The sequence below is a fragment of the Micromonas pusilla genome, assembly GCF_000151265.4.
Source record: "Micromonas pusilla CCMP1545 genomic scaffold MICPUCscaffold_4, whole genome shotgun sequence".
Taxonomy (NCBI): Eukaryota; Viridiplantae; Chlorophyta; class Mamiellophyceae; order Mamiellales; family Mamiellaceae; genus Micromonas; species Micromonas pusilla.
Genome location: NW_003315885.1, coordinates 1,106,655 through 1,127,455, shown reverse-complemented (window position 1 = coordinate 1,127,455; position 20,801 = coordinate 1,106,655). Strand labels below are relative to the sequence as shown.

General features: G+C 67.3%; 12 protein-coding genes across 12 annotated transcripts; 5 read left to right on the top strand and 7 right to left on the bottom strand.

Moving 5' to 3' along the window:
- Positions 1-38: 38 nt before the first annotated feature.
- MICPUCDRAFT_57447 (uncharacterized protein) lies at positions 39-1,779 on the bottom strand. Its single transcript, XM_003057785.1, has 3 exons — positions 1,618-1,779; positions 1,085-1,485; positions 39-1,004 (listed from the first exon to the last, which is right to left on the bottom strand). Exons 2-3 carry the CDS (start codon positions 1,407-1,409, stop codon positions 178-180), a joined length of 1,152 nt encoding a protein of 383 aa, XP_003057831.1. The 5' UTR covers positions 1,410-1,485; positions 1,618-1,779; the 3' UTR covers positions 39-177.
- A 342-nt stretch (positions 1,780-2,121) lies between these two features.
- Positions 2,122-2,616, top strand: MICPUCDRAFT_57446 (uncharacterized protein; the record flags this gene model as incomplete). Its single annotated transcript, XM_003058159.1, has 1 exon — positions 2,122-2,616. One exon carries the CDS (start codon positions 2,122-2,124, stop codon positions 2,614-2,616), a length of 495 nt encoding a protein of 164 aa, XP_003058205.1.
- Positions 2,617-2,667: 51 nt separating this feature from the next.
- MICPUCDRAFT_57445 (uncharacterized protein) lies at positions 2,668-5,751 on the bottom strand (the record flags this gene model as incomplete). The annotated part of the gene is made up of 1 exon (XM_003057784.1): positions 2,668-5,751. The coding sequence occupies one exon, from the start codon at positions 5,749-5,751 to the stop codon at positions 2,818-2,820; it is 2,934 nt and encodes a 977-aa protein (XP_003057830.1). The 3' UTR covers positions 2,668-2,817.
- Positions 5,752-6,064: 313 nt separating this feature from the next.
- MICPUCDRAFT_33086 (fkbp-type peptidyl-prolyl cis-trans isomerase) lies at positions 6,065-8,037 on the top strand. Its single transcript, XM_003058158.1, has one exon. It carries the CDS (start codon positions 6,098-6,100, stop codon positions 7,895-7,897), a length of 1,800 nt encoding a protein of 599 aa, XP_003058204.1. The 5' UTR covers positions 6,065-6,097; the 3' UTR covers positions 7,898-8,037.
- Positions 8,038-8,135: 98 nt separating this feature from the next.
- MICPUCDRAFT_57443 (uncharacterized protein) lies at positions 8,136-10,718 on the bottom strand (the record flags this gene model as incomplete). The annotated part of the gene is made up of 2 exons (XM_003057783.1): positions 8,136-10,536; positions 10,699-10,718. 2 exons carry the CDS (start codon positions 10,716-10,718, stop codon positions 8,136-8,138), a joined length of 2,421 nt encoding a protein of 806 aa, XP_003057829.1.
- A 255-nt stretch (positions 10,719-10,973) lies between these two features.
- MICPUCDRAFT_57442 (uncharacterized protein) lies at positions 10,974-11,943 on the top strand (the record flags this gene model as incomplete). The annotated part of the gene is made up of 2 exons (XM_003058157.1): positions 10,974-11,263; positions 11,346-11,943. The coding sequence occupies 2 exons, from the start codon at positions 10,974-10,976 to the stop codon at positions 11,941-11,943; spliced, it is 888 nt and encodes a 295-aa protein (XP_003058203.1).
- Positions 11,944-12,126: 183 nt separating this feature from the next.
- MICPUCDRAFT_33085 (uncharacterized protein) lies at positions 12,127-13,158 on the bottom strand (the record flags this gene model as incomplete). The annotated part of the gene is made up of 1 exon (XM_003057782.1): positions 12,127-13,158. The coding sequence occupies one exon, from the start codon at positions 13,156-13,158 to the stop codon at positions 12,127-12,129; it is 1,032 nt and encodes a 343-aa protein (XP_003057828.1).
- A 416-nt stretch (positions 13,159-13,574) lies between these two features.
- Positions 13,575-15,219, bottom strand: MICPUCDRAFT_57440 (uncharacterized protein; the record flags this gene model as incomplete). The annotated part of the gene is made up of 1 exon (XM_003057781.1): positions 13,575-15,219. One exon carries the CDS (start codon positions 15,217-15,219, stop codon positions 13,720-13,722), a length of 1,500 nt encoding a protein of 499 aa, XP_003057827.1. The 3' UTR covers positions 13,575-13,719.
- A 734-nt stretch (positions 15,220-15,953) lies between these two features.
- Positions 15,954-16,865, top strand: TIC55-2 (chloroplast envelope protein translocase family; the record flags this gene model as incomplete). The annotated part of the gene is made up of 2 exons (XM_003058156.1): positions 15,954-16,376; positions 16,419-16,865. The coding sequence occupies 2 exons, from the start codon at positions 15,954-15,956 to the stop codon at positions 16,863-16,865; spliced, it is 870 nt and encodes a 289-aa protein (XP_003058202.1).
- A 20-nt stretch (positions 16,866-16,885) lies between these two features.
- Positions 16,886-18,956, bottom strand: MICPUCDRAFT_47101 (bile Acid:Na+ symporter family). Its single transcript, XM_003057780.1, has one exon. The coding sequence runs from the start codon at positions 18,935-18,937 to the stop codon at positions 17,003-17,005; it is 1,935 nt and encodes a 644-aa protein (XP_003057826.1). The 5' UTR covers positions 18,938-18,956; the 3' UTR covers positions 16,886-17,002.
- A 104-nt stretch (positions 18,957-19,060) lies between these two features.
- MICPUCDRAFT_67499 (uncharacterized protein) lies at positions 19,061-19,765 on the top strand. The gene has a single exon (XM_003058155.1). It carries the CDS (start codon positions 19,162-19,164, stop codon positions 19,687-19,689), a length of 528 nt encoding a protein of 175 aa, XP_003058201.1. The 5' UTR covers positions 19,061-19,161; the 3' UTR covers positions 19,690-19,765.
- A 76-nt stretch (positions 19,766-19,841) lies between these two features.
- MICPUCDRAFT_7600 (uncharacterized protein) lies at positions 19,842-20,501 on the bottom strand (the record flags this gene model as incomplete). Its single annotated transcript, XM_003057779.1, has 2 exons — positions 19,842-20,183; positions 20,268-20,501. Coding segments are annotated over 2 exons (576 nt in total), but the record flags the coding sequence as incomplete, so codon positions are not given.
- Between the last annotated feature and the right edge of the window lie 300 nt (positions 20,502-20,801).

Here is a 20,801-nt window from a genome sequence, read left to right as displayed (position 1 = left end):
ACGACACGACGACCGAATTATTTTTTAATACGATGCTACGAGAGTATTCGTTATTGCTGCGTACGTCTCGTGTCCTTAACAACGCGGCTATATCTTCTACGTTATTCCGGAAGAACGTTCTAATCCGACTCCGCGCATCCGCAGAGAAGCCGCTTCCGTTTGCGTGCACATGTACATTCAGACAGACCCTGACGGGGACGTGGAGTAGTACCCATCGCTCGGCGGCGGAGGGATACACGCGTGCTCCTCCCCCGGAACTTTCGCGGCGACGTACCGGCCGTCCGGGGAGAGCTCGAACATCCACGCGTGGTCGCGCAGGAACTCGGCGTAATTCTCCGGCACCGTGAGCGGCTTCTCGCACAGCGTCTCGACGCCGTCCTTCCCGAGGAGCTTCACCCACGGCGCGCCCTCGATCGCTTTCGCGCACAGAAAGTCGTGCAGCTTCGAGACGTACACCTCGCGCGCGCCGCGGAACCCGGCGCCGTTGAACCCGGGCGCGGGGTTCTTCTTCACCGGCTTTTCAAACCGCGGCGCGGCGTGCTTGCCTCGACGCGCGCCGCTGGGGGGGAGCCCGTTGCTTCGCGCGCCGCCGCCGCCGCTCGGGGGGCTGAAACGCTCGCTCGAGCGACGGTTCGGGGGTTGGTACGCGCCGCCGCCGGAGGGCGGCGACGCGGACGCCCGGCCGCCGAAATCGTGCCCGCGCGCGCCGTCCGGGGCGCTGCGACTCAAGTTTCGCCGCGCGATGAGGCTTCCGGGGGAGGTTCCCGCGACGACGTTCGACGGCGTCAACGCTTCATCGTCTTCGCCCGGGAACAAAACGTCCGGGAGCTTACTTATGAGATCCTCCACGCCCGCGGTCGTGGCCTCGCGCGGCGCGTGCTCCGCGATCGTCGTCGCGCTCGCGCACGCGCCGCCGAGGACGACCGCGTCGTCCCCGCGTCGTTTCGACCGGGGCGACGCCGGCGTCTGACGCGTCTCCGTCGAGCGGAGCGAATCGGACGAGCCTTTCTTGCTCGCCTTGACGGCCGCCGCGGTGGATAACGTCGCCATCGCGTGCGTTAGGTTACTTCTCAGAGCCACTGACCTTCGTCCTGGGGTGTGTTGTCGTTTCCTTGCGGTGCCTGCGGTTCCTTTGGCGTGACCGACGCGACGTCGCCTTTGATCCCAGCGATCTCGACGGCGAGCTTGTAAATCTCCGCCTGGTAGTTCGCGACGACCTCTTTGTTCTCTTTCACCGCGTCTTCGTACTCCTTATCCGGGCCGGACTCGTCGAGCGCGGTCTGAAGCTCTTGGTTCGATCGCTCTAAGTGTTTCACCGCGTTCGTCAGGCGCGCCTTCTCTTGCTCTAACGCCGCGAGGTGCTCGTTGTCTTCTGGTAATCCGAATGTGTTTTCGCTCTGGGTCGTCATTCGGCCTAGTTCTCGGACGTCATCTTCTGAGATCGTCCGTGCGTGCTGTCTATACGTGTGCTAATTGTCCAAGGTCCTACTAGGGATTTAGAGGGTGGGGAGCGTAGGCGAGGACGCGTCAGTTTCGGGCGCCGGGACGTCGGAATCGGTGCGCGCGGCGTCGCGCGAGGCGCGCGACCGTTCGTTGCCGTGTGTGGTATCCACGCACCCCGCGACTTTTCGAACTTTTCAAAAGTCGGATATCGATGCTCACGCGTTCGCGCTTCAAACGGCGTGGGGGTCTACATGGAAGTCATCTTCGCGCTCGTCGAGCGGCTTCGATGGCGAGGTTGAATTTTCCGCGTGAATCGATTCGCGCGTGTCGCGTGCGTCGTGGAGAGAGCGTCGCGTTCAAACATCTTACGAAGGATACGCGTTCGCGCGAAAAGGGTGAAGGGACACGTCACTCTGATCGCCGATTGGCCGAATTCTTCTGACTGTTTGCACTGTGGAGGGGCACCTTCGTACGACGTGTCGCGCGAAACCCGATCGCCGCGTCACGCGCTTCCGATAGGGTAGTGCCGACACTTTCCACGCCGCATCCGGCGCGCCTACCGCACGCCCTCGGCTCAAGAGCACCCGCCGCCTTCGCCCACGCACACGAACAGTCATCATGTTCGCGCTCTCGACCGCCTCGACCGCGGCGCTGGCCCCCCGCGCGCGCGCGACCGCGATGCACCGCCGCGGAGGCGCCCGCCACGTCGTCTCCGCGACGACGACGCCGTCGAACGCCCCCGCGACGACCGCGTCCGACTCGATCAGAGCGAAAGCGTCGAAGACCGCGGCCGCGCTGATGCTCTCCGCGGCGATCGCGCTGTCGCACCCGTCCACCGCGCACGCGCTCGGCGGCGGGTTCAAGAGCAACAACGACGTGTACGCGCAGATGATGAAAGAGATGGAGGAGCAGAGGAAAGCCGAAGGCACGAAGACGCTCAGCGCGGCGGACATGTACGACGAACAGGGCGGCGCGTGCGGCGAGGGGTACGAGCTCGTCGTGAGGAAAGTCCTCGGCGCGTCCTGCGAGTGCGTCGCGGACTCGTGCAAGGATGGCGCGGCGGAAGGGTCGAGGGAGGTGCGGACGGAAGCGGAGCGGAGCTTCGGGAAGCAAGAAGACGCGCCCGAGGCTGGAAGCTCCGGGATCGTCTTCACGTTTCAAAACAAAGAGTGAGCGCGGAGAGGGGAACGAAGCGCGGCGGCGACCTCGCGAGGAAGAGACGCGCGCGGGATGTGCTGTATGGTTATGTCGCGCGATGGTCTACTGTACTCTCGACGACGCGCGTCGCCGTGTCAAACGAACGGGTCATCGATCAACTCGCCCAACTCGCACGCGGGTCGTCGCTCGAGAGGGGGAAACGCCGCTCTCCGTCGCTCACTTCCCCGCGCCCTCGAGCGCCCGCGCGAACGCGTCGACGTCGCCCGCACGCGCCGCCTCGGATAATGCCGCCTCCGTCTCCGGCGTCATCGACCCCTGCGCGCCCGCCGCCGCCGCGATGAGCCGCCCTCCGGGCCCGGGCGCGCCGACCCACCCGACGCGCGCGCGCGTCGCGTCTTTCCCTTTCCCGCGGGCGATCACGACAGAAAACGGCTCGATCTCGACCGTTAGCGATGACGACGTGCCCTTCATCGCCCTCGCAAACGCGAGAGACGCGATCGTACGGTACGCGTCCGCTAACGCGGCGCCGACGGCGAACTCCGACGCGGGGTACGCCGCGGTGACGACCGCCGACCCGTCCTTCTCCGTCTCGGCGCTCGCCGCGCCGCCGCCAGACGCGCCCGCAGGAGCCGGCTCGCCCTCGTTCTCCTTCTCTTTCGCCACCGCGCATCCCTCGAACGGACCCAGCGCGCGCACGACGATATACACGCCGTCTGCTCCTCTCAGCTCGAGCTCCGCGGTCGCGTCCTTCACCGTGAACGCGATCACCGGACAGCTCAGCCCGGACGCGGCGGCGTCGCCGCCGACGAGCCTCGAGTCGCCGAAACGCGTCGCGCGTCGCTTCAACCACGCCGCCGCGGCTGTGCGCTGCGCGGTGACCGTCTCCTTCTCGACCGCCAACTTTACCACGCGAGCGGCGTGTACGACGTCGAACGCTTCGTACGTTTTCGCGGTCCCTTGCGCCGCGCCCGTGTCCCCCGCTTTACGTTTCTTCGACGGAAGGATCGACCCGGACGTCGCGTCGAGCGCGGCGCACGAAACCACGCGCGGCTTCGACGCCGCGTTCGGTCGCTTCGTTTGAATCAACGCGAACGATGTCTTCCCCGGCTTGCCCTTCTCGTCCTCCGAGCCGACGAACACGCCGACGTAGAGACCGCCCGAGGATGGAGATATCGGCACGAGGGCCGCGAGAGGGCGCTCGGCGAGGTCGGACGGCCAAACGTCGTCGCTCGCGAGAATCGCGCGCGGGGTCTCGTGCGGTCGCATTCCCTCCGCGGCGATCGCGTCGCGCAAGTCGCGCTCGAACGCGGCTCTTCGCATCTTCTCGAGCAGCGGCTGAATCGCGTCGACGCCGCTCTTGAGCAACCTCGCCGCCGCCGCCGCCGCCACCGCGGGGGACACGAGCCCGCCCGCGCCGCACAACGACAGCTTCCCGCTTCGCTTCGAACACGAGATGGACACGACGTAGTTCCCGCTCGCGCCCAGGTTCGCGACGATCGCGGGGCGTCGCGCGATGCCCCACCCGTCCTCGTTCTCGCCGAGGTCGTTCACCGCGTCGGGGTCGAACGTCACGGTCAACCCGGCTTGTTTACACGGCTTCGCGACCGCTTTCAACGCGGCGTTGAGCCGCGCCGTCGCCGCCGCGCGCATGCCGTCCTCCAGCAACCTCCGAACATCCACCGTCGCGGTGTCGAACGTCAGCTCCGTGGTTTCCACTTCCGGCGGGGAGGTCGCCGCCTCGCCGTCCTTCCCCGCGGCGGGTGCGGGCGCGGGCGAGGCGTCCGACGCGGGCACCGCCGCGGTCGCGGCGATGACCCCGCTCGAGCTGTCGTTTTCATCCGCGGCGGTGTACACGACGTCCACCCTCGGGAGCGTCCCCGCGGCGACGGCCGCGTCCACGGCCGCGGTGGTCGCGGCCACGGCCTCGACGGACCCGACGCCGACGCCCGCGAGCTGCGTCCCGGTCCCGTGCCCGGCGGAACGTTCCGGGATCCAGAACCACATCCGGACGCCTTTGCCTCCGCCAAACTTTGTCGCCGCCGCGTCGTTCTTTATCGGCTCCGTGCGGATCCCCCCCCCGGTCCATCGCTTCGCGCTGCCGCTCGCGAGCCGCTTGGACTGTTCCATCACCGCCGCGGCCGCGAGTTTCAGCGCGGCGCCGTGACAGACGTAGTGCAGCCCGTTGAGGCTTTGCGCGCCGCCTTCGACGCGTTCGGGCGGCGCCGGCGGCGGAGGGCTCATCCCGGCCATCCTCGCCGTGGAACGCTCGCTCAGGACCCTCGTCTCTTGCGCGGATAACTCGAACCGTCGCGTCTCGTCCGTGTCGACGTCTCTCTCCCCCACGAGTATCTCGATCCGCTCGACGAGCCAACCCCCGAGAGGCGGCGGCGGCGGCGGCGGCGGCGGCGGCGGCGGTTCCTCGCCCTCCGCCGGCTCCGGCGGCGGCGGCGGCAGCGGCGGCGGGCCCCCCAGCGTCAGCACCGCTCGGTACTCCCCGGGGACGCCGACGATCGCTTGGCCGCGGGATATCTCCCACACCTTCATCGCGCGCGGTTTCGTCCCGCCGGTCGCTACCCCGGCCTCGACCTCGAGCAGCCTTCCTCGAATCTCCGCGTTGAATCTTTTCTCTCTGTCCTCCTTCGCTCTCTGTTGCTTCGCCTCCTCCGCGACCTGCGCCTCGGTCTTCGGCGCCCCCTCCCTCGCCGCCGCAGCCTTCGGCGCGTTCTTGACCTCCTCAAACGCCGCGTGCGGCATGTCCGTGTACCGCCCGCGGCACAGCACGTCGAGCGCCCCGGGGAGATCGTACAGCGGCGCTTTCGCCCACGCGAGCTGCGAGTGCAGGGCGAACAACCGATCCGCGCCGTCCGTGAACGCCGCGTCGTGTTGCGCGAGCTGCCCGAGCATGTCCCCGCACGTCACGCTGATCTGCGCGCGTCGCTGCACCGGCGCCCATTCCGCGATCGCGCCGAGCCGCGCGAGCCGCTGCTTCGTGACGTGAAGGAACCGCGCGAGCTCGCGTCGGCGATCGGGCTCCGGTTGCCCGGGGAGCGCGTTCGCGAGGGACGTCAGCTCCCCGTACGACGCGTGCACGACGCGGTCGACGAGCTCGGTGAGGGAGACCGTCGGGGTGTGCCTCGGGAGGCCCTGCATCGCGCCGGACCCGCGATGCGACCGCGCCACCCCGCGCGGCGCCACCTGAGACGCGCGCCCCGCCCCCGGCTTTCCCGCGCTGCATGCATTATTTTCGACTGCGGAGGGCCATTCCTCACAGACTACAAAAAATGTTCATCGGTCAGTTGAAAGGGGATGCGATCAAATGTTGAAACCGAGGGTGGGTGAAAAACGTTTGCGAAAAACTTCCCTGATTATTTTCGTCGACTTCTTCGACAGCTCGTCGACAACAACAACAGACATCGAAGGTTTCGGAAGATCTCGCGATCGCGCGCGCATTCACACGCGCACACCGCACGAAAGGTTCACTACCCGAACGATCGCCATGGAAAGCACCGGCGTCAGAACCATCGACCACATGGAGGTCGAGTACGAGGACCTCGACGTCGGCCAGGAAGCGGACGTCTCGATCGCGAAGGACGGCGGTTGCATGAAAAAAGTCCTCGCGAAAGGATCCGGGGACGAGCGCCCGCAGATCGGGAACGAGGTCACCGTCCACTACACCGGCACGCTCCTGGACGGCACGAAATTCGACAGCAGCGTCGACCGCGGGGATCCGTTCAAGTTCAAGCTCGGCGTCGGGCAGGTCATCAAAGGCTGGGACGAAGGCGTCGCGTCGATGCGCAAGGGCGAGAAGGCGATCTTAACGTGCACGCCCGAGTACGCCTACGGCGCCGCCGGGTCCCCGCCCACGATCCCCGCGAACAGCACGCTCAAGTTCGAGGTCGAGCTCTTCTCTTGGACGAACGATAACGACTTGTACAAGGACGGCGGGATCGTCCTCGCGAAGACGCTGAAGAAAGCGGACGGGTACACGTTCGCGAAGGAGAGGGACGAGGTGAAGGTGACGTACTCCGTCGCGGCGTCGGATGCGGACGTCGTCGGCGGCGGCGACACGATCGTTCCGTCCACGGAGGCGGAGTTTGTGGTCAAGGACGCGCCGTTCGACGGCATGCGCGCTCTGCTCGCGAAGATTAAGGAGGGCGACTCCGGGATTTACAAGATGAAGAATGTCCCGGGAGGACGGCAGTACTGCGCCGGGTTGCCGGGCGACCCGCAGAGCGCGGACGTGACCGTGACCTTGAACAAAGTCATCACCGTCGAGCCGATCTGCGGCGGCGCGGGGTCGAAGAAAGCGACGACGGAGGGCGAGGGGTACGAGCAGCCGAACGATGGCGCGAGCGTCACGATCTCGTACACCGTCACGCTCGACGACGGGAAGCACACGCTCGTGGATTCGCAGAGCGAATTCACCTTTGAAACCGGGAACGAAGCCGTGCCCGCGGGGCTCGAGGAGGCGGTCATGCGCATGAAGAAGGGCGAAGTCGCGGAGGTGAAGGTCCCCGCCGCGTTCGCGTACGGTGGCGACGGCGCGACGCTGTCCAAGGGCGTCGTCCCGCCGAACACGAACGTCGTCTACAACGTCACGCTCTCGGCGTTTGAGAAGGAAAAAGAGACGTACGAGATGTCCACGGCGGAGAAGCTCGAGGCGTGCGAGAAAGTGAAAGGCGCGGGGAACGACGCGTACAAGAGCGGGAAGCTCGAGCTCGCGTTCAAGAAGTACGACAAAGCTATGCGGTACGTGGAGTACGACTCGCAGTTCACCGACGACGAGAAGAAAGCCAGCAAGAAGCTGAAGCTGTCGATTCACTTGAACACCGCCGCGGTCGCCATCAAGGACAAGAAATACTCCAAGGCGCGCAAGGCTTCGGGCGAGGCGCTCGACATCGAGAGCGGGAACGAGAAGGCGCTGTACCGCCGCGCGCAAGCGGCGACGGAGCTCGAGGAGTACGACGAAGCCGAGGCTGACGTGAAGAAGCTCATCGAGAACGACGAGGGGCACAAGGAAGCCCGCAACCTGCTCGCGAAGATCAAACGCGCGAAGCATGCGCAAGCGAAGAAGGACGCCAAGGTGTTCGGCGGCATGTTCAGCAAGCTCGGCGGGCTGTACAAGGAGGAGCCGAAGATCAAGGAGGTGGACGTCAAGGCTGCGGCGGCGGACGCGCCGATGGATCCGGTCGACATCGGGAACGGGTTCCAAATGGAGGAGATCACGGACCCGGAGCCGGACATGCCGACCCTGGAGCCGGAGGTCCCAGCCCCGGAGGGGATCGACACCGCGTAAACGGAAGAGCGTTTGGTCGACGTCAGACGCGACGCGACGCGCGGATAACATGCTCGCACGCCGCGCGCGGTCATCGCGCGCGGTTCTAATCATTTCATTTCAATACGATAATACGATTCGAATCGTCGTGACATTACGTTATCGCTTCGTCGTTCGTCTACGCTACGCTAGTCTATGCTTCGTTCTACTCGATCGTCGTTCGTGAGTCGTTCGATCGTTCATTCGCGGACGTGTTCGTTTAATCCTCGTCGCTGTCGCTGAGAACGACGACGCTGTCGCTCGTCTTCGGCGTCGCCGGCTTCTTCGCCGGCGACATGAACGCCTTGATGCCTTCCTGACGCATCCTTTTCGTAGGAGACACGAGCGGCGAGGAGGGTAGGGAAGACCCGCCGCCGCCGCCGCCGCCGGCCGCGGCGGTCGCCCGCGCCCTCGTCTCCGGCGACGGAGGCGTCACGAGGTCTACAACTTCCACGGAGTCTCTCCGTTCACGCGCGCGCTGCGCTGGGGTCGGAGACGCAAACTCTTGCGACGATTTAACCTCGTCGTCGCCTACGCCCGCCGCCGCCGCCGCCGCCGCCTCCACCGGCGGCGGCTTCTTCCCTGTCGTCGGGTACCCGTACTTTTCCCGGTACGAAGTCAACCCGCCGGTGAGCAACTCCTCGGAGCCCTCCGAGCCGACGGACAGCGGCGACGTGACGTGCGCGTCCGCTTTAATCAACACCGGCGTTCTCAGCGCTTCCGCGATCGACGTCGCCGCCGGCGCGTCCGGGAAGAGCGTCTTACGCGACCGCATGAACCCTGTGATCGCGTGTTGCGTCGGGGAACGCTCGCGCGGGATCCCCCGCGGCGTCGTCTTCCGCGGCGTCGTCTTCCTCGGCGTCGGCGTCTTCGGGTCCACGCGTTTCACCCCCGGGGTTTTTCCGCCCATCCCCTTGCCTTTCGTCTTCGTCTTCGGCGTCGGCGGCGCTTCGAACGCGGCGACGAGCTCGGGGAAGGCCTCGCGAATCAACCCCATTCTAACGCTGCGGTGCGGTCGGTGATGGGATAAAAACTCCAAGTCGCGCGCGATTTCAGACGCGCCGAGCCCGTCTTCGTCGTCGTCGTCGTCCAGAGCGATCTCGCGCGCCCCTCCCGGGGTGTTCGCCGCCGCGCGCTTCGCTTTCAGCTGCGCTTTCAACCTCGCCGCGTTGACCGCCTCGTTCGGATCGACCGCGGCGATCTCGAGGAGGTGCCGCCACCTGCGGCCGACGCCTCTGTGCCCCGCGACTTTCGTGATCGATGCCGCGGTAAACTCCAACCCCGCGGACGGCGCCCCGGTCACCGCCGCGGCTCGAATGTCCCACTCCAGGAGCACGGGAAGCAGCTTCTCCCGCGCGCGCCGATCGGGGATGTCGCACAGCGCGAGGATCTCGGACACCGCCGCGGTGTCCGGCCGCCGCGTCCACGCGAGGCGCGAAAACGACCCGCCGCCGCCGCCGCGGCGCGCGGCGGCGACGTCTCGCGCGCGCGGCAACGCCGCCGCCGCGATCGACGCCTGCTTCGCGTACGCCTTCGCCGCGCGCTGGAAGCTCCCGCCGACGTACCCTTCCGTCGCTTTCGCGCGCCGCCGGACCTTATCCATCCACCGTAAGTCCTCGGTGCTGTGAAACGCACACTCGCACGGGCCGTCGCGTTCGACGCACCCGCTCTCGGTCCCGCAAGCCTCGCATCCGTGGACGTGCCGCTGCTTCTTGCACTTCCCCCCGCCCTCGTGCTTGCACCGCACGCACCCGGTGCAGCCGCGCTTGCCGATGGCCTCGAGGTCGTCGTCCGCGGGAGCTTCCAGAAACGCGTCCAGCCGCCGCGGGAGCGTCGTCGTCGACGGCCGCAACCCGGGGCTGCCGCTTTTCCGCCGCTCGCGCGCATCCTCCGCGGCGAGTCCCTTCACGACCCTCGACGCGAGCGCGCTCCCCACTCGCTTCGCGCCGTCCGGGTCGTAGTCCCCGCCCGCGAGCAGCGCGAGCGCGACGAGCGCGTCGCTCACGCCCTCGTGCTCGTCCCCGGGGAGCCGCATCGTTTCCCGTAACCACGACGCTTCGCACCGTTCGATCCGCGACTGCTCCGGGGCGTCCGCGAAGAGCTTGATCGTTTTGAACTGCACCCTCGCGCCGAACAACAGCGCGTCGCCGTCCGAGGTGGCGCATCCGTCGACGAGCCCCGCGGCGTTCATCGCCGCGCACGTGGCCTCCGCCTCCCCGGGGGCTTCCACCGCGGGTAAACCCAACGCCCGCAGCGTTCGCGCGGCGACGTCGCCGAGTCGTCCGAAGACGCCGCCGCCGCACCCCGTGGCGCCCATACCGTGTCGCTGTTTCATGCGCGCGAGTTTCTCTGGCGGCGGGACGCCGTCGATGACGCCGATCGGGATGCACCCGTGCCGGAGCCAGTTCGCGGCGCGCTCGAACACGACCTTCGCGACTTGCCCTTCCGGGGTGAACAGCTCCGCGGTGGCTGGCTGCGACGTGGCCTGGAAGATCCACTCCGCTAAGTCTACGGCGAGCACCTTGCCCTCGACGCGGTCGCGTATCGACGGATGCGCGTTCTCGTCCGACGCATCCGACGCGTCGATGACTTCGACGACGCCATGGTCGTTCAGGAGCGACCTGTGACGTGGGGAGGGGGCGGGGGGTCGGGGACGCGCGTCGGGGATCCGGCGTTTTTTCTCCCGGGGGAACGCAATTTGGGCACCCAGAGGTGAACTCGAGAAAGCGCGCGCGGGGAGGGGTCGCGGCGTCGATACGATCTATACGATCGCGTTCGCGCACCATAAGTTCGTCACCGTCATCTCCGTAAACGGAAAACGAAACGAGCGCTCTCCTCCTCGTCCGAGCCCCGCGGGGACGCAATGACGCGCGCGCGCGGACGCAGATTCGTTTCGTCCCGGGACTTCGGGACGCGATCTCGAGCACTCTTCTGCAGAGAAGCGTCCTCGTCGGATAAAACGACACGGCGTTTACGAAACCTAAAGCGCGCACTTCGACGCGCGCGCGACGCACGCCAGCTCACCACCCACCACCCTCCCTCACCCCGACTCGTCGAAATGGGCGCCGGACAGTCCACCCCCGCGGACGTGCTCGCGGTCAGAGATCAGCCCGTGAACTACGTCCCCCCGCTCGAGGTGAACCCCGCGAACCCGAAAGTATACTTCGACCTTCAGCTCGGGCGATACGGCGACGCGACGCCGATCGGACGCGTCGTCATGGAGCTGAAGGAGGACGTCACGCCGAAGACCGCGGAGAACTTCAAGCAGCTGTGCCTCGCGGACGAGGGCGCCGGGTACAAGAAGAGCCGGTTCCACCGGGTCATCCCGCAGTTCATGTGCCAAGGCGCGTGAACCTCGTCGATCGATCGTTCGATCGATCGACCGATTGATCGACGCGTCCCCGAGCGCGATTGGATCGGACGGACGAAGATTGTTCACCGCCCCCTCGCCCCCTCGGCCGCGGTCCGCTTACCGTACCGCTCTCTCCTCCCTCCCCTCACCAAATCCAGGCGGCGACTTCACGAACGATAACGGCACGGGCGGGAAGTCCATCTACGGCCGAACCTTCCCCGACGAGAACTTCACTTTACCGCACAACGGCCCGGGGGTTCTCTCCATGGCCAACGCGGGACCGAACACGAACGGGTCGCAGTTTTTCCTGTGCACGACCGCGACGCCGTTCCTGAACGGCAAGCACACGGTCTTCGGTCAGGTCGTGGAAGGGTACAACGTCGTGAAAGCCGTCGAAGCGTGCGGCAGCAGGAGCGGCGACACGTCCGGGGACGTCATCATCGGCGACTGCGGCGTCGTCGCGCACGCCGGCGCCGCCGGAGGAAAGCGCCGAGCCGCGGGGTCCGGATCCGCCGCGCGCGGGTACCACACCGCGGCGGCAGCGGCGGCGAGCGCGCGGTTGTCTGCGCGCGCGCACGTGGCACGTGGGGTCATGCGCGCGGCGCCACGTGCGGCGCGCGCGGTTCCGAGGTTCGGGAGGGCTCTCTCCGTGATGTCCCGCGCCGTGGTCGCGTGACGCCGTACGCGAGAAGCAGCCGCGCGAGGGTCGACGCGTCGTTCGCGAAACGCTCGAGCGCTCGCGCTCGCGCCGGCGTTCGAGTCGTCTCTCTCTTTGTGTGCTCTCTCTTTAACACGATATTTGAATGCTACGACGGCTACGGTACTACTGTTCGACGACTCCCCTGCGCGGCGCGTCGCGTCAGAGCCCCGGGACGTCCAGTCGAAGGAAAGACGCGATGGCGTTCACGTCCACGTCGGCCCCCGCGAGCGTCCCGAGCGGCTCTCGCATCCGCGCCGTGCCTCTCCACGGCTCACTCCACGGCCCGCCGCCTACCTCCACGGCGGCGACGTCGGAGCGGACGTCGTCTAAGAGTGTCTCCACGCGCGCGCCCGTGGACGGGTCTAACTTCCACATCGACATCGACATTCGTCCGCGGAAACTCTCGCGACACAGCGGCGCCATCCCTTTGTCGACGTCGTCCATCGGCGCCCGAAGGACGGTCGTCTTCCCGACGACCCCCGCGTCCTCGGCCGTGTCCGCCTTAACGACAACCTCCCGCGTCGGCGTCTTCGCGGTGACTCGCCATCGTCCCCACGTGTCGACGTCCCAGATCACCTCCGCGGCGGGCGACCCCCCCGCGCCCGTCACGGGGGCGAACGGAAGAAACGATCCGTCCGGCAGGTGCACGAGCACCGCGGCGACTTCCTCTCTCACCCCGGGAAGCAACACGACGCCGCGGTTACCCCCGGTCGCGGTCACGCTCAACCCCGGAGCGCCGTGAAACGCGTTGCACTGGCACCAAAACCATCTCGACGGGAACCCGGCGCCGCCCCAGTTCTTCTCCGAGTACGCCGGCGCGTTCGTAAACTCCGTCCGCGCGCCGTCGTGCTCGATCCACCCGCTCGCGAGCCCGTGCGCCATCGTGACCTGGTAGTGCGGCTCGAACACGGGCAGGGACGATAACCAGCCCGCGAGGGAAACATTATCGACGTCGTCCGCGCGGCCGCCGTATCCGAGGACCGGGCGGACGGCGATGTCCCACCGCGCCTCCGAGACGCACTTCTCCCGGGGCCACACGGAGTGATCCTCGAGGGGTCCCGCGGACGACTTCGACTTCGAGAGGCGGCCGCGGTGTCGTCTGCCGTCGTCCGTGATCTCGAAGAATTCCTCGTCGGCCGTGCCGCCGCCGCCGCCGCCGCCGTCGCCGTCGCCGCCGCCGCCGAGGGTCATCCGAAGAGCCAACGCGTGCGGATCTCCCGAGAACGCGTCGACGTCGGAGGACTCCCGGTAGATGTATCCCCCGCCCGGGGTGCACGCCTGCGCGCCCGCGCCGCGTCGCGTGCTGCTCGTCAAGTCTGGGTCGTAGACGTGATAAATCAGGCTGAGGTTGTCCCGCGTCTCCGGGAGCGTCACGCGGAAGTACCACCCCTCGAAGAACGGACGCGGGAATCCTACGATTCGGTGGTACCCGCTGTGAGGCACGGTCGCGTTCCCTCCGCCGTCCTTGGCCGCCGCGCGCGGTGTCGATATCCTCGTGGAACGCGCGCGACGCGCGCGATGGACGAACCCAGCGCACGCCGCGGCCGTCGTCGCCATCGCGCGCGGCGCCGCGCGGCGATCGTGTGATCTGAGACTGGCGTCAAACGTCGCGTCAAACCATTTGTTAACACCGCGAAAAAAATCGACTCGCCTTCCGCCGCGGCGGCGCATCCCCGAGCCGCGTCCACGCGCGACCCACGGAGCCTACACTACTTCTGTCGCTCTACAACGACGCTATGATGCTACGTCTAGTCACGTCACCCGGTCCGTCGGCGCGCGCCATCCCGGCGGCATCGCGAACGGTCCTCTCGCGCCGCTTTTCGTCCCCCGCGGCGGCGCGGGCCACGGCCAATCCTCTCGACCCTCCGGCGCCGCCGCCGCCGAGTCTTTACCACCCTCGCCCTCCCTCGGGATCCACCACACCGCGGTCTTCGCGCCCTCGCACCGCAACTCGCACGCGCGCGTCTCCCCGGGCGCCCTCGCCATGAGATGACGCACGAGCGCGTCCGTCGTGCGCACGGGGGCGACGCCGGCGACGGGGTCCGCGCGCGTCGGATACAATTTCGGAAACACGCAACACGGGACAACCGCCCAGGGCTTGTTCAAAACCAACCCCGCGTCCACGATCGCGCCCGTGGCCTGGTCCGGGTGGAGACCAACGATCGCGGAGCACTCGCGGAGCAACCTCGCGAGCGCGGCGTCGCGCATGACGGTGTGATCGAACGAACGCTTGACGTGCTCGACGCTTTCCGGGACGCGCCGGCGCCACTCGGCGCGGAGTCCCCTCGCGAGCGGCGACGCGGCGGCCCACGCGTCGTCGATCATCGCGCCGTTCTCCGCGCGCGACCGCAACAGACGCTTGTGCTTGGACGTCAACACCACGCCGCTGCCGCGCGGATCGATGATCGTGCACGGGACGCCCCATCGCGTGGTGAGCTCGAACGCGAGTTCGCCGCCGCCGCCGGCGACGTCGACGACGCCGGCGCCCAGACGCAACGTCTCGACGCCGAAGCGTTCGACGAGGAGCGCCGCGAACGATGACGCGCGGTTGTCCTTCTTTATCTTGTGCCAGTGCGTCTTCTTCTTACCGCTATCCTTTTTCGACGGTTCCGGTTCCGGGTTCGACGTGTTCTCCGCGTCGACGACGGTCGCGTCGTCGACGTCGGCCGCGCGCGGCGTCGCGTCGCCGTCGCCGTCGCCGTCGCGCGACGCGTCCGCCGCCGCCGCGACCCACGTCCGCCATCCCTCCTCGCCGTCCGCCCTTCCTCTCTTCCGGACCCTCAGCTCGGTCGGGTGGAGGCAACATCGTGGGGGCGCCCCGCCGCTCGCACCGCCGCCGCCGTCGCCGCCGCCGCCGCCGCCGCCGCCGCCGCCGCCGCCGCCGTCGTCGGGTCCGGCGTCCAGCGTCTCGGTGACGCACGCGAGGATCTCAACCTCCGTCGTCCCGAACGAGGCGCCGCCCTTCGCGTCGTCCGCGCCGAACCTCGGGAGTCCGAGGTCGTCGCACAGCTCCGCGAGAAGCTCGCGGCCCCACCCGTCCTTCGCCGCGAGGACGACGTCGACGACGTCGTCCGCGGACGCGAACGCGCGCGGACGCGATTTTTCAGAGGCGGCGTCCGCGTCCGCGTCGTCCGCGACGACGTCGGGCGTCCCGAGATGGTCGTCCCTCGATCGACGCGCGTCGAGCGTGCACGCGGCGAAGTGCTTGCTGAACGCGGCGCCGTGGCGCACGATCCCGCGCGTCCCGGACATCGCGGCGTCCTCGCGAGCCCGGGCGCGGACGCGACGCGCGGCGCGACCCCGCCGTCGACGCCGTCCGGCGCTCCCCGACACTGGGACCGCATAATTTTGTTCACCCTTCCTGTCTGCCTGTCCGAGCCTGCACTGATGAGGGCCATTCCATACAAAAAAAGTTCACCGGTCAGTTGAAAGGGGAGGCGATCAAGTGTTGAAACCGGGATATGGGTGAAAAACTTTTGTAAGAACGCAGCGCGCCTGATGATGAGGCCAGCGAATCTGGGATCTTATCTCGGTCTGCACCGCATGCCGAGAGCCAAGACGAGGGCCGCCGCGCTGCCGCCGCACAACACGACGACGCCACATATCACGCCGATCGGGATCGCACAATGTCGCGCGCGTGCGCGTCGGTGAGCGCGAGCGCCGCGCGCGTCCTTTCGCGGCACGAACCTCGCGCCGCGCGAGGCGGGACCGCGTCCGGGAGCGATCGTCCCGGATCGAAGTTCGCCCTCCCGTCGGAACGTCGCCGGCGCATGCGATGCGACGCGGAGGGTTTCGCCGCGATCGGTCGGCGCGACGCGCGGACGCGAACGAGCGCGGCGTCGTCCTCGTCCTCGTCCACGGTCGCGAAGTACATGATCCCCGTGATCCCGCCGTCGCAGCTCGAGGAGGAGTACGTGCTGGGGACGCGCAAGGAGCGCGCGAACTGGTTCCCCGTCGCGTTCGCGGACGAGCTCGACGACAAGACGATGATCCCGTTCGATCTGTTCAACGTCCCGTGGGTCGCGTTCCGCGACCAGGACGGCATGGCGGGGTGCATCAAGGACGAGTGCGCGCACAGGGCGTGCCCGATATCCCTCGGGAAAGTCGTCGAAGGACGCGTGCAGTGCCCGTACCACGGGTGGGAGTACACCTCGGGAGGGGAGTGCAAGAAGATGCCGTCGATAAAAAACCTCCTCCCGAACGTCTACGTCGACGCCGCGCCGATCGTGGAGCGCGACGGGCTGTTATACGTGTGGGCGGGGGTGTGGGAGCCGGAGAGGGCGGAGGAGATATTGAGCGAGCTCCCGCCGAGCGCGGCGACCGCGCCGCCGAGCGGGTTCGCCGCGATGGCTGAGGTCACCGTCGACGTCCCGCTCGACGCGCCCGCGATTTTGTCGCGACTGATGGACGTCAAAGGGCACGAGGTCGGGTTCGACGGAAGAGCGAGGCAGGAGAACAAGGTGCCGTTCACGCGCGTGGACACGACGACGCTGAGCGACGACGTCTTCCCGAAGGTGATCGCGAAGGTGTTGCGGGGGTTCGGTAAGCCCGCGCCGAAACGCGTGGAGTTCACCCCGGCGTGCATACTCGACAGCACGATCGGTCTGGACGGCGTGGGCGGACAAGACTGGAACGTGCATCAGACGCACGTCGTGTTACCCTCGCGGCCCGGGAAGGCGCGGGTGTTGTACCGCCTCTCCGTGGACTTTGTCGTCGGCGCGGAGATCGCGCGGACCGTGGGCGGGCAGGTGTGGCAGAACCTCGCGGAGATGATCCTCCAAGAGCAGCTCGAGGGGATCCGGGGGGGGAGGTTCGAGGACGACAGCGTCGGGGAGCAGGCCGCGGACGTGTCGCAGAGCTACGACGAGTGGATGGAAGAGATCCAGGCGCCGCGGTGAGGTGTCATCGACGCGCCGTTCGCGGATCGGCGGGGAAGCCTTTAGCTATTATCTTATTTCGCGGAGGGGGGCTTTTTAATACGAAACCCACTTTTTCCCACGACGACGACGACGTCTTCTACTCGTGCTCCTCCTCCTCACTTCCGCTTCTTGAATTTCTCGGATATGTACGACGTCACGAACGACAGCATCGGCTTCTTAAAGTACGTCGTGTCGTACGCCGACGACGCGAGGTCCCAGGTTTTCCCGAACGTGTGCACTCGTCTCGTCTCCTCCCCTCTCGTCTCCAACGCCCCGCCCGCGTGCGTCCACGCGAGGATGCTCCCGCGCAAGTTGTACGCGTCGTACCCGTCCTTCCGCAGCTTCTCGACGTACTGCGCGCTGCGGTACCCGATCGTGCAGTACGCGATGACTTTAACGTCCTCTCGGGAGTCCAACGCCCTTTGGTTCGCTTCGAACTTGCTCTTCGTCACCGCCCCGGCGATCATCGACACCGCTCGCTCCTGCTCCGTCCGCACGTCCACGATGACGAACGGTTTAAGGTTTCCCTTCCCGCCGCGTCGCATGAACGGGAGTTCGCTCTTGAGTTGCGCCACGGAGATGTCCGGCGCGTCGAACTTCCCCTCGAACGCGTCGCACAGGCGGTACATCTCCGCTTCTTTCCTCGCGTCCTCCGCGGCGGTCTCCGCCGACTTGGTCGTCGTCTCCGTCGTCGTCTCAGCCGCCGCCGCCGCCTCCGTCTCCTCGTTCCCCCACCGCCGCAACACCGGCACCAGCGCGCTGCCGACCATCAGCTGCATCGGATGATACACGAGCGTGGGCAGGCACAACCACGCGAGGTTCGGCGACGTCCCGAACATCGTCTTGACGAGCGGCAGTCCGAACGCGAGCGTCTTTTGCGACGCCATGAACGTCGCGGCGACGACGTCTTTCCGCGATAACCCCGCCGCGTTCCCGGCGACGAACACGGTCGTCTTGTACAGCGCGAGGAGCGCGAACAACACCGCGGTCAGCGACGCGAACTGCGACGGCGGCACCCCGAACCCGTCCCTGAACGTGTTGCAGAACGTGTTGTAGACGATGGCGAGGATGACGCCGTCGGAGACGCGTCGCAGCGCCCTCTTGACGCCGGCGCCGGTCAGCGCCGCCGCGGCTCTCGGGACCGCGCGGACGCACGCGCCGGCGACGACCGGCGCGAGAACGACGGAGCACAGCTTCGCGACCGCGTCCGCGAGGTTCACCCCCGCGCCGCCGCCGCCGCCGCCGCCGCCGCCGCCCCCGCCCAGGTACAGGAACAGCAGCGCCGGCGTCGCGACGATCCCCGCCAGATTTCCGAACACGGCGTGGAACACCGCTAGGGACACCGACCCCTCCGCGGCGCTCGTCAGCGCGACGCCGCTGCCGATCGTCGTCGGGAGGCACGCGAGGACGATGAGTCCGTCGACGAGCGCGGGGGTGAGAAGGTCGAGGGCGAGCAGCGCCGGGGCGAGGACGCGCGCGACGACGACGCCGGCGAAGCCGAAGATGAAGAATTGGACGAACAGGTTCGCGCGCGCGTTCGTCGCCGCGCGCGCGAGTTCTGACGTCGGGAGGTTCATCCCCGCGATGAGAAACATCGCGCGCACGCCGATGGCGTTGACCGTGAGCTCAGGGCGCAGAGGGCCGCCGGTGCAGCCGATGTGCGGCGCGACGGAAGCCAACGCGATGGACGTCAGCAGACCGAAGACGAAGTAGTTGTCCGCCGCGAACGCGAGGACGCGCGCGAGGACGGGTTTATTAGGTCTCGCCGCCGTCGCGTCGGACGCGTCGTCGGACGCGTCGTCGTTCACGGGAGCGGGCGTGGACGCGCTCGCGGCGCGGGGCTCGCCGCGAGTCGCGCGGCGCCGCGCGATCGCCATCGACGAGCGCGGCGAACGATCTCGACGATTCGTCGGCACCCGCGGCTCGCGGGGCGACGCGGACGTCGCCGGTCGTCGCGCGGCTCCGCTCGCGCGTCCGCGGCGCTCGATGCGTTCGGTCCTCGGCCTGGGAAAGACGCGGCGAGGAAGCACACGCGTCGACGCGCGGTGCATGCGGCGACGGCGCGGCGTCTCGCGGAGTGGCGCTAGGCTACTAGGGGGCGGTGCGGAAGTGGACAACTGGATTATTCCACCTGACGTCGGAACGTCCGATCAGAGAAGCGCGCGCGGCGGCCGCGTCCACGCGCGGCCGGGTTCGTCCCATCCTAGCTAGATCGTCGCGTCCTCACAGTAGGCACGTCTCGACGAACGACGCGCGCGCGCTCTCCGACGCGATCATGGGGCGGATCAAGCAGTACTTCGTCGACCAGGGCCTCACCCCGGCGGACATACCGAAGGCGTTCATCTTCCACGAGGTCATAAGCGTCGCGTTCGCCGCGTTCACGTGGAGCACGTGCTACGCGATACAGCCGTCCGTGACGCTCATGACGCCGCTCTCGAAGCTCCCGATCGCGTCCAAGGCTGCGGGCGCGTTCGATAAAGCCCTCGCGTTCAGCGACAAGAAGGTCGCGAGCATGGGGTGGCTGAAGAAGGTGCCGCTCGTGAAGAACGCCGCCCCGCGGAGGCTGACCGTGTCCTTAGCGGAGTCTCTGATGTTCCGCGGCGCGGTGAAGCCGATCACGTTCGGGGGGAAGTTATATCTCTCGTACCAGTTCGTGATGTGGGGGAAAGACCGAGCGCGGCAGAAGGCGGAGAAGAGCGGGAAGGACGTCGCGGACGGGAAGAGGAAGAAAAAATCCAAGAGATCCGAACCCGCGTCGTTGACGTTGTCGACGTCGACGCCCGGCGGGCTCGTCACCGCGTGAGGCGCGCCGCGACGGACGTGGAAGGCGCGCGTCGACGTAGAATATCGATATCTAATCTCGCTCGAGTGATGATTACAGTCATACACTACATACGGTGTGACGACACTCAGACGTCATCAATCCCAGTCGTACGACGTCGGCGTGACCTTCTCCTTCGTCATCACGAGCATGAAATTATTCGCGGGCATCTCGACCGTCTCCGTCGGGGTCAAGCCCGCGTCGCGCCCGAGCTGCTCCACGGCCTCGATGTCCCGATACCCCCACTCCGCGTTCTGGCTCCTGAGGCTCGCGTCGAACGTCGCGTTCCCCTCGGACGTGTGCTCTCCGTTCCTCTTGAACGGCCCGTAGATGAAGAGCTTCCCGCCGACTCTCAACGCGTCTCCGGCGCCGGCGACGAGCCCTTTCGTCGCCGCGTACGGGGAGATGTGCGTCAGGTTGACGGCCAGCACCGCCGTGAACGTGCCGTCCTTCACGAGCATGAAATTATTCGATCCCTCCATCTCGATCGTCTCCGTCGGGGCGAGCGAGCTGTGCCGCATGTTCATCTCCGTGCACGGCATGTACCAGTCGTCCGCGACGTCCATCTCTAACGCGTGGGATACGTTTTTAATCCCTCTCGTGTGATGATCCACCGCGTCGAACGCGTCCGTCCCCAAGTCCGTGGGCTGCCACCACAGGTTCGGTAACAGCGGCGCGCAGTGCGCGGCGTGCTGCCCGGTCCCGCACGCCACCTCTAAGATCACGCCGCTCTTCTCCTCGCCGAGGTATCGCGTCAGCACCGCCGCGATCGGCTCTTTGTTTCGCTCCGCGGCGGCGGACGACGCCACCTTGTTGAAGTTCCCGAAGTCGTTCGGGACGGACCCGGGAGGCGCGGGCGCGTCCTTCGGTCGCTCCCCGGGGGCGTCGCGGCCTAACGTCGCGTTGATCGGCTTCGTAGGTTTCGGAAGAGGGATCATGATGCGACGGCCAGGGCGCGGCAGCAAGACCCGGCGCAGCGCGAACATCGAATGAACACGCGGACGCCGAAGACTGATGAGCTTCACAACTCAAAAAACGTTGTTGACATCTGTTCAGATCCTCGCGCGCGGGACCCCCTCGCGCACGGCGGGCGA

Bases quoted from the DNA above. Each gene is read 5' to 3' on its own strand.
- MICPUCDRAFT_57447 (XM_003057785.1), bottom strand. From the start codon at position 1,409: ATGACGACCCAGAGCGAAAACACATTCGGATTACCAGAAGACAACGAG. The intron at 1,005-1,084 runs GTCAGTGGCTCT...CGAGCAAGAAAG, and splicing joins CAACACACCCCAGGACGAAG to GCTCGTCCGATTCGCTCCGC.
- MICPUCDRAFT_67499 (XM_003058155.1), top strand. From the start codon at position 19,162: ATGGGGCGGATCAAGCAGTACTTCGTCGACCAGGGCCTCACCCCGGCG.
- MICPUCDRAFT_47101 (XM_003057780.1), bottom strand. From the start codon at position 18,937: ATGCACCGCGCGTCGACGCGTGTGCTTCCTCGCCGCGTCTTTCCCAGG.
- MICPUCDRAFT_33086 (XM_003058158.1), top strand. From the start codon at position 6,098: ATGGAAAGCACCGGCGTCAGAACCATCGACCACATGGAGGTCGAGTAC.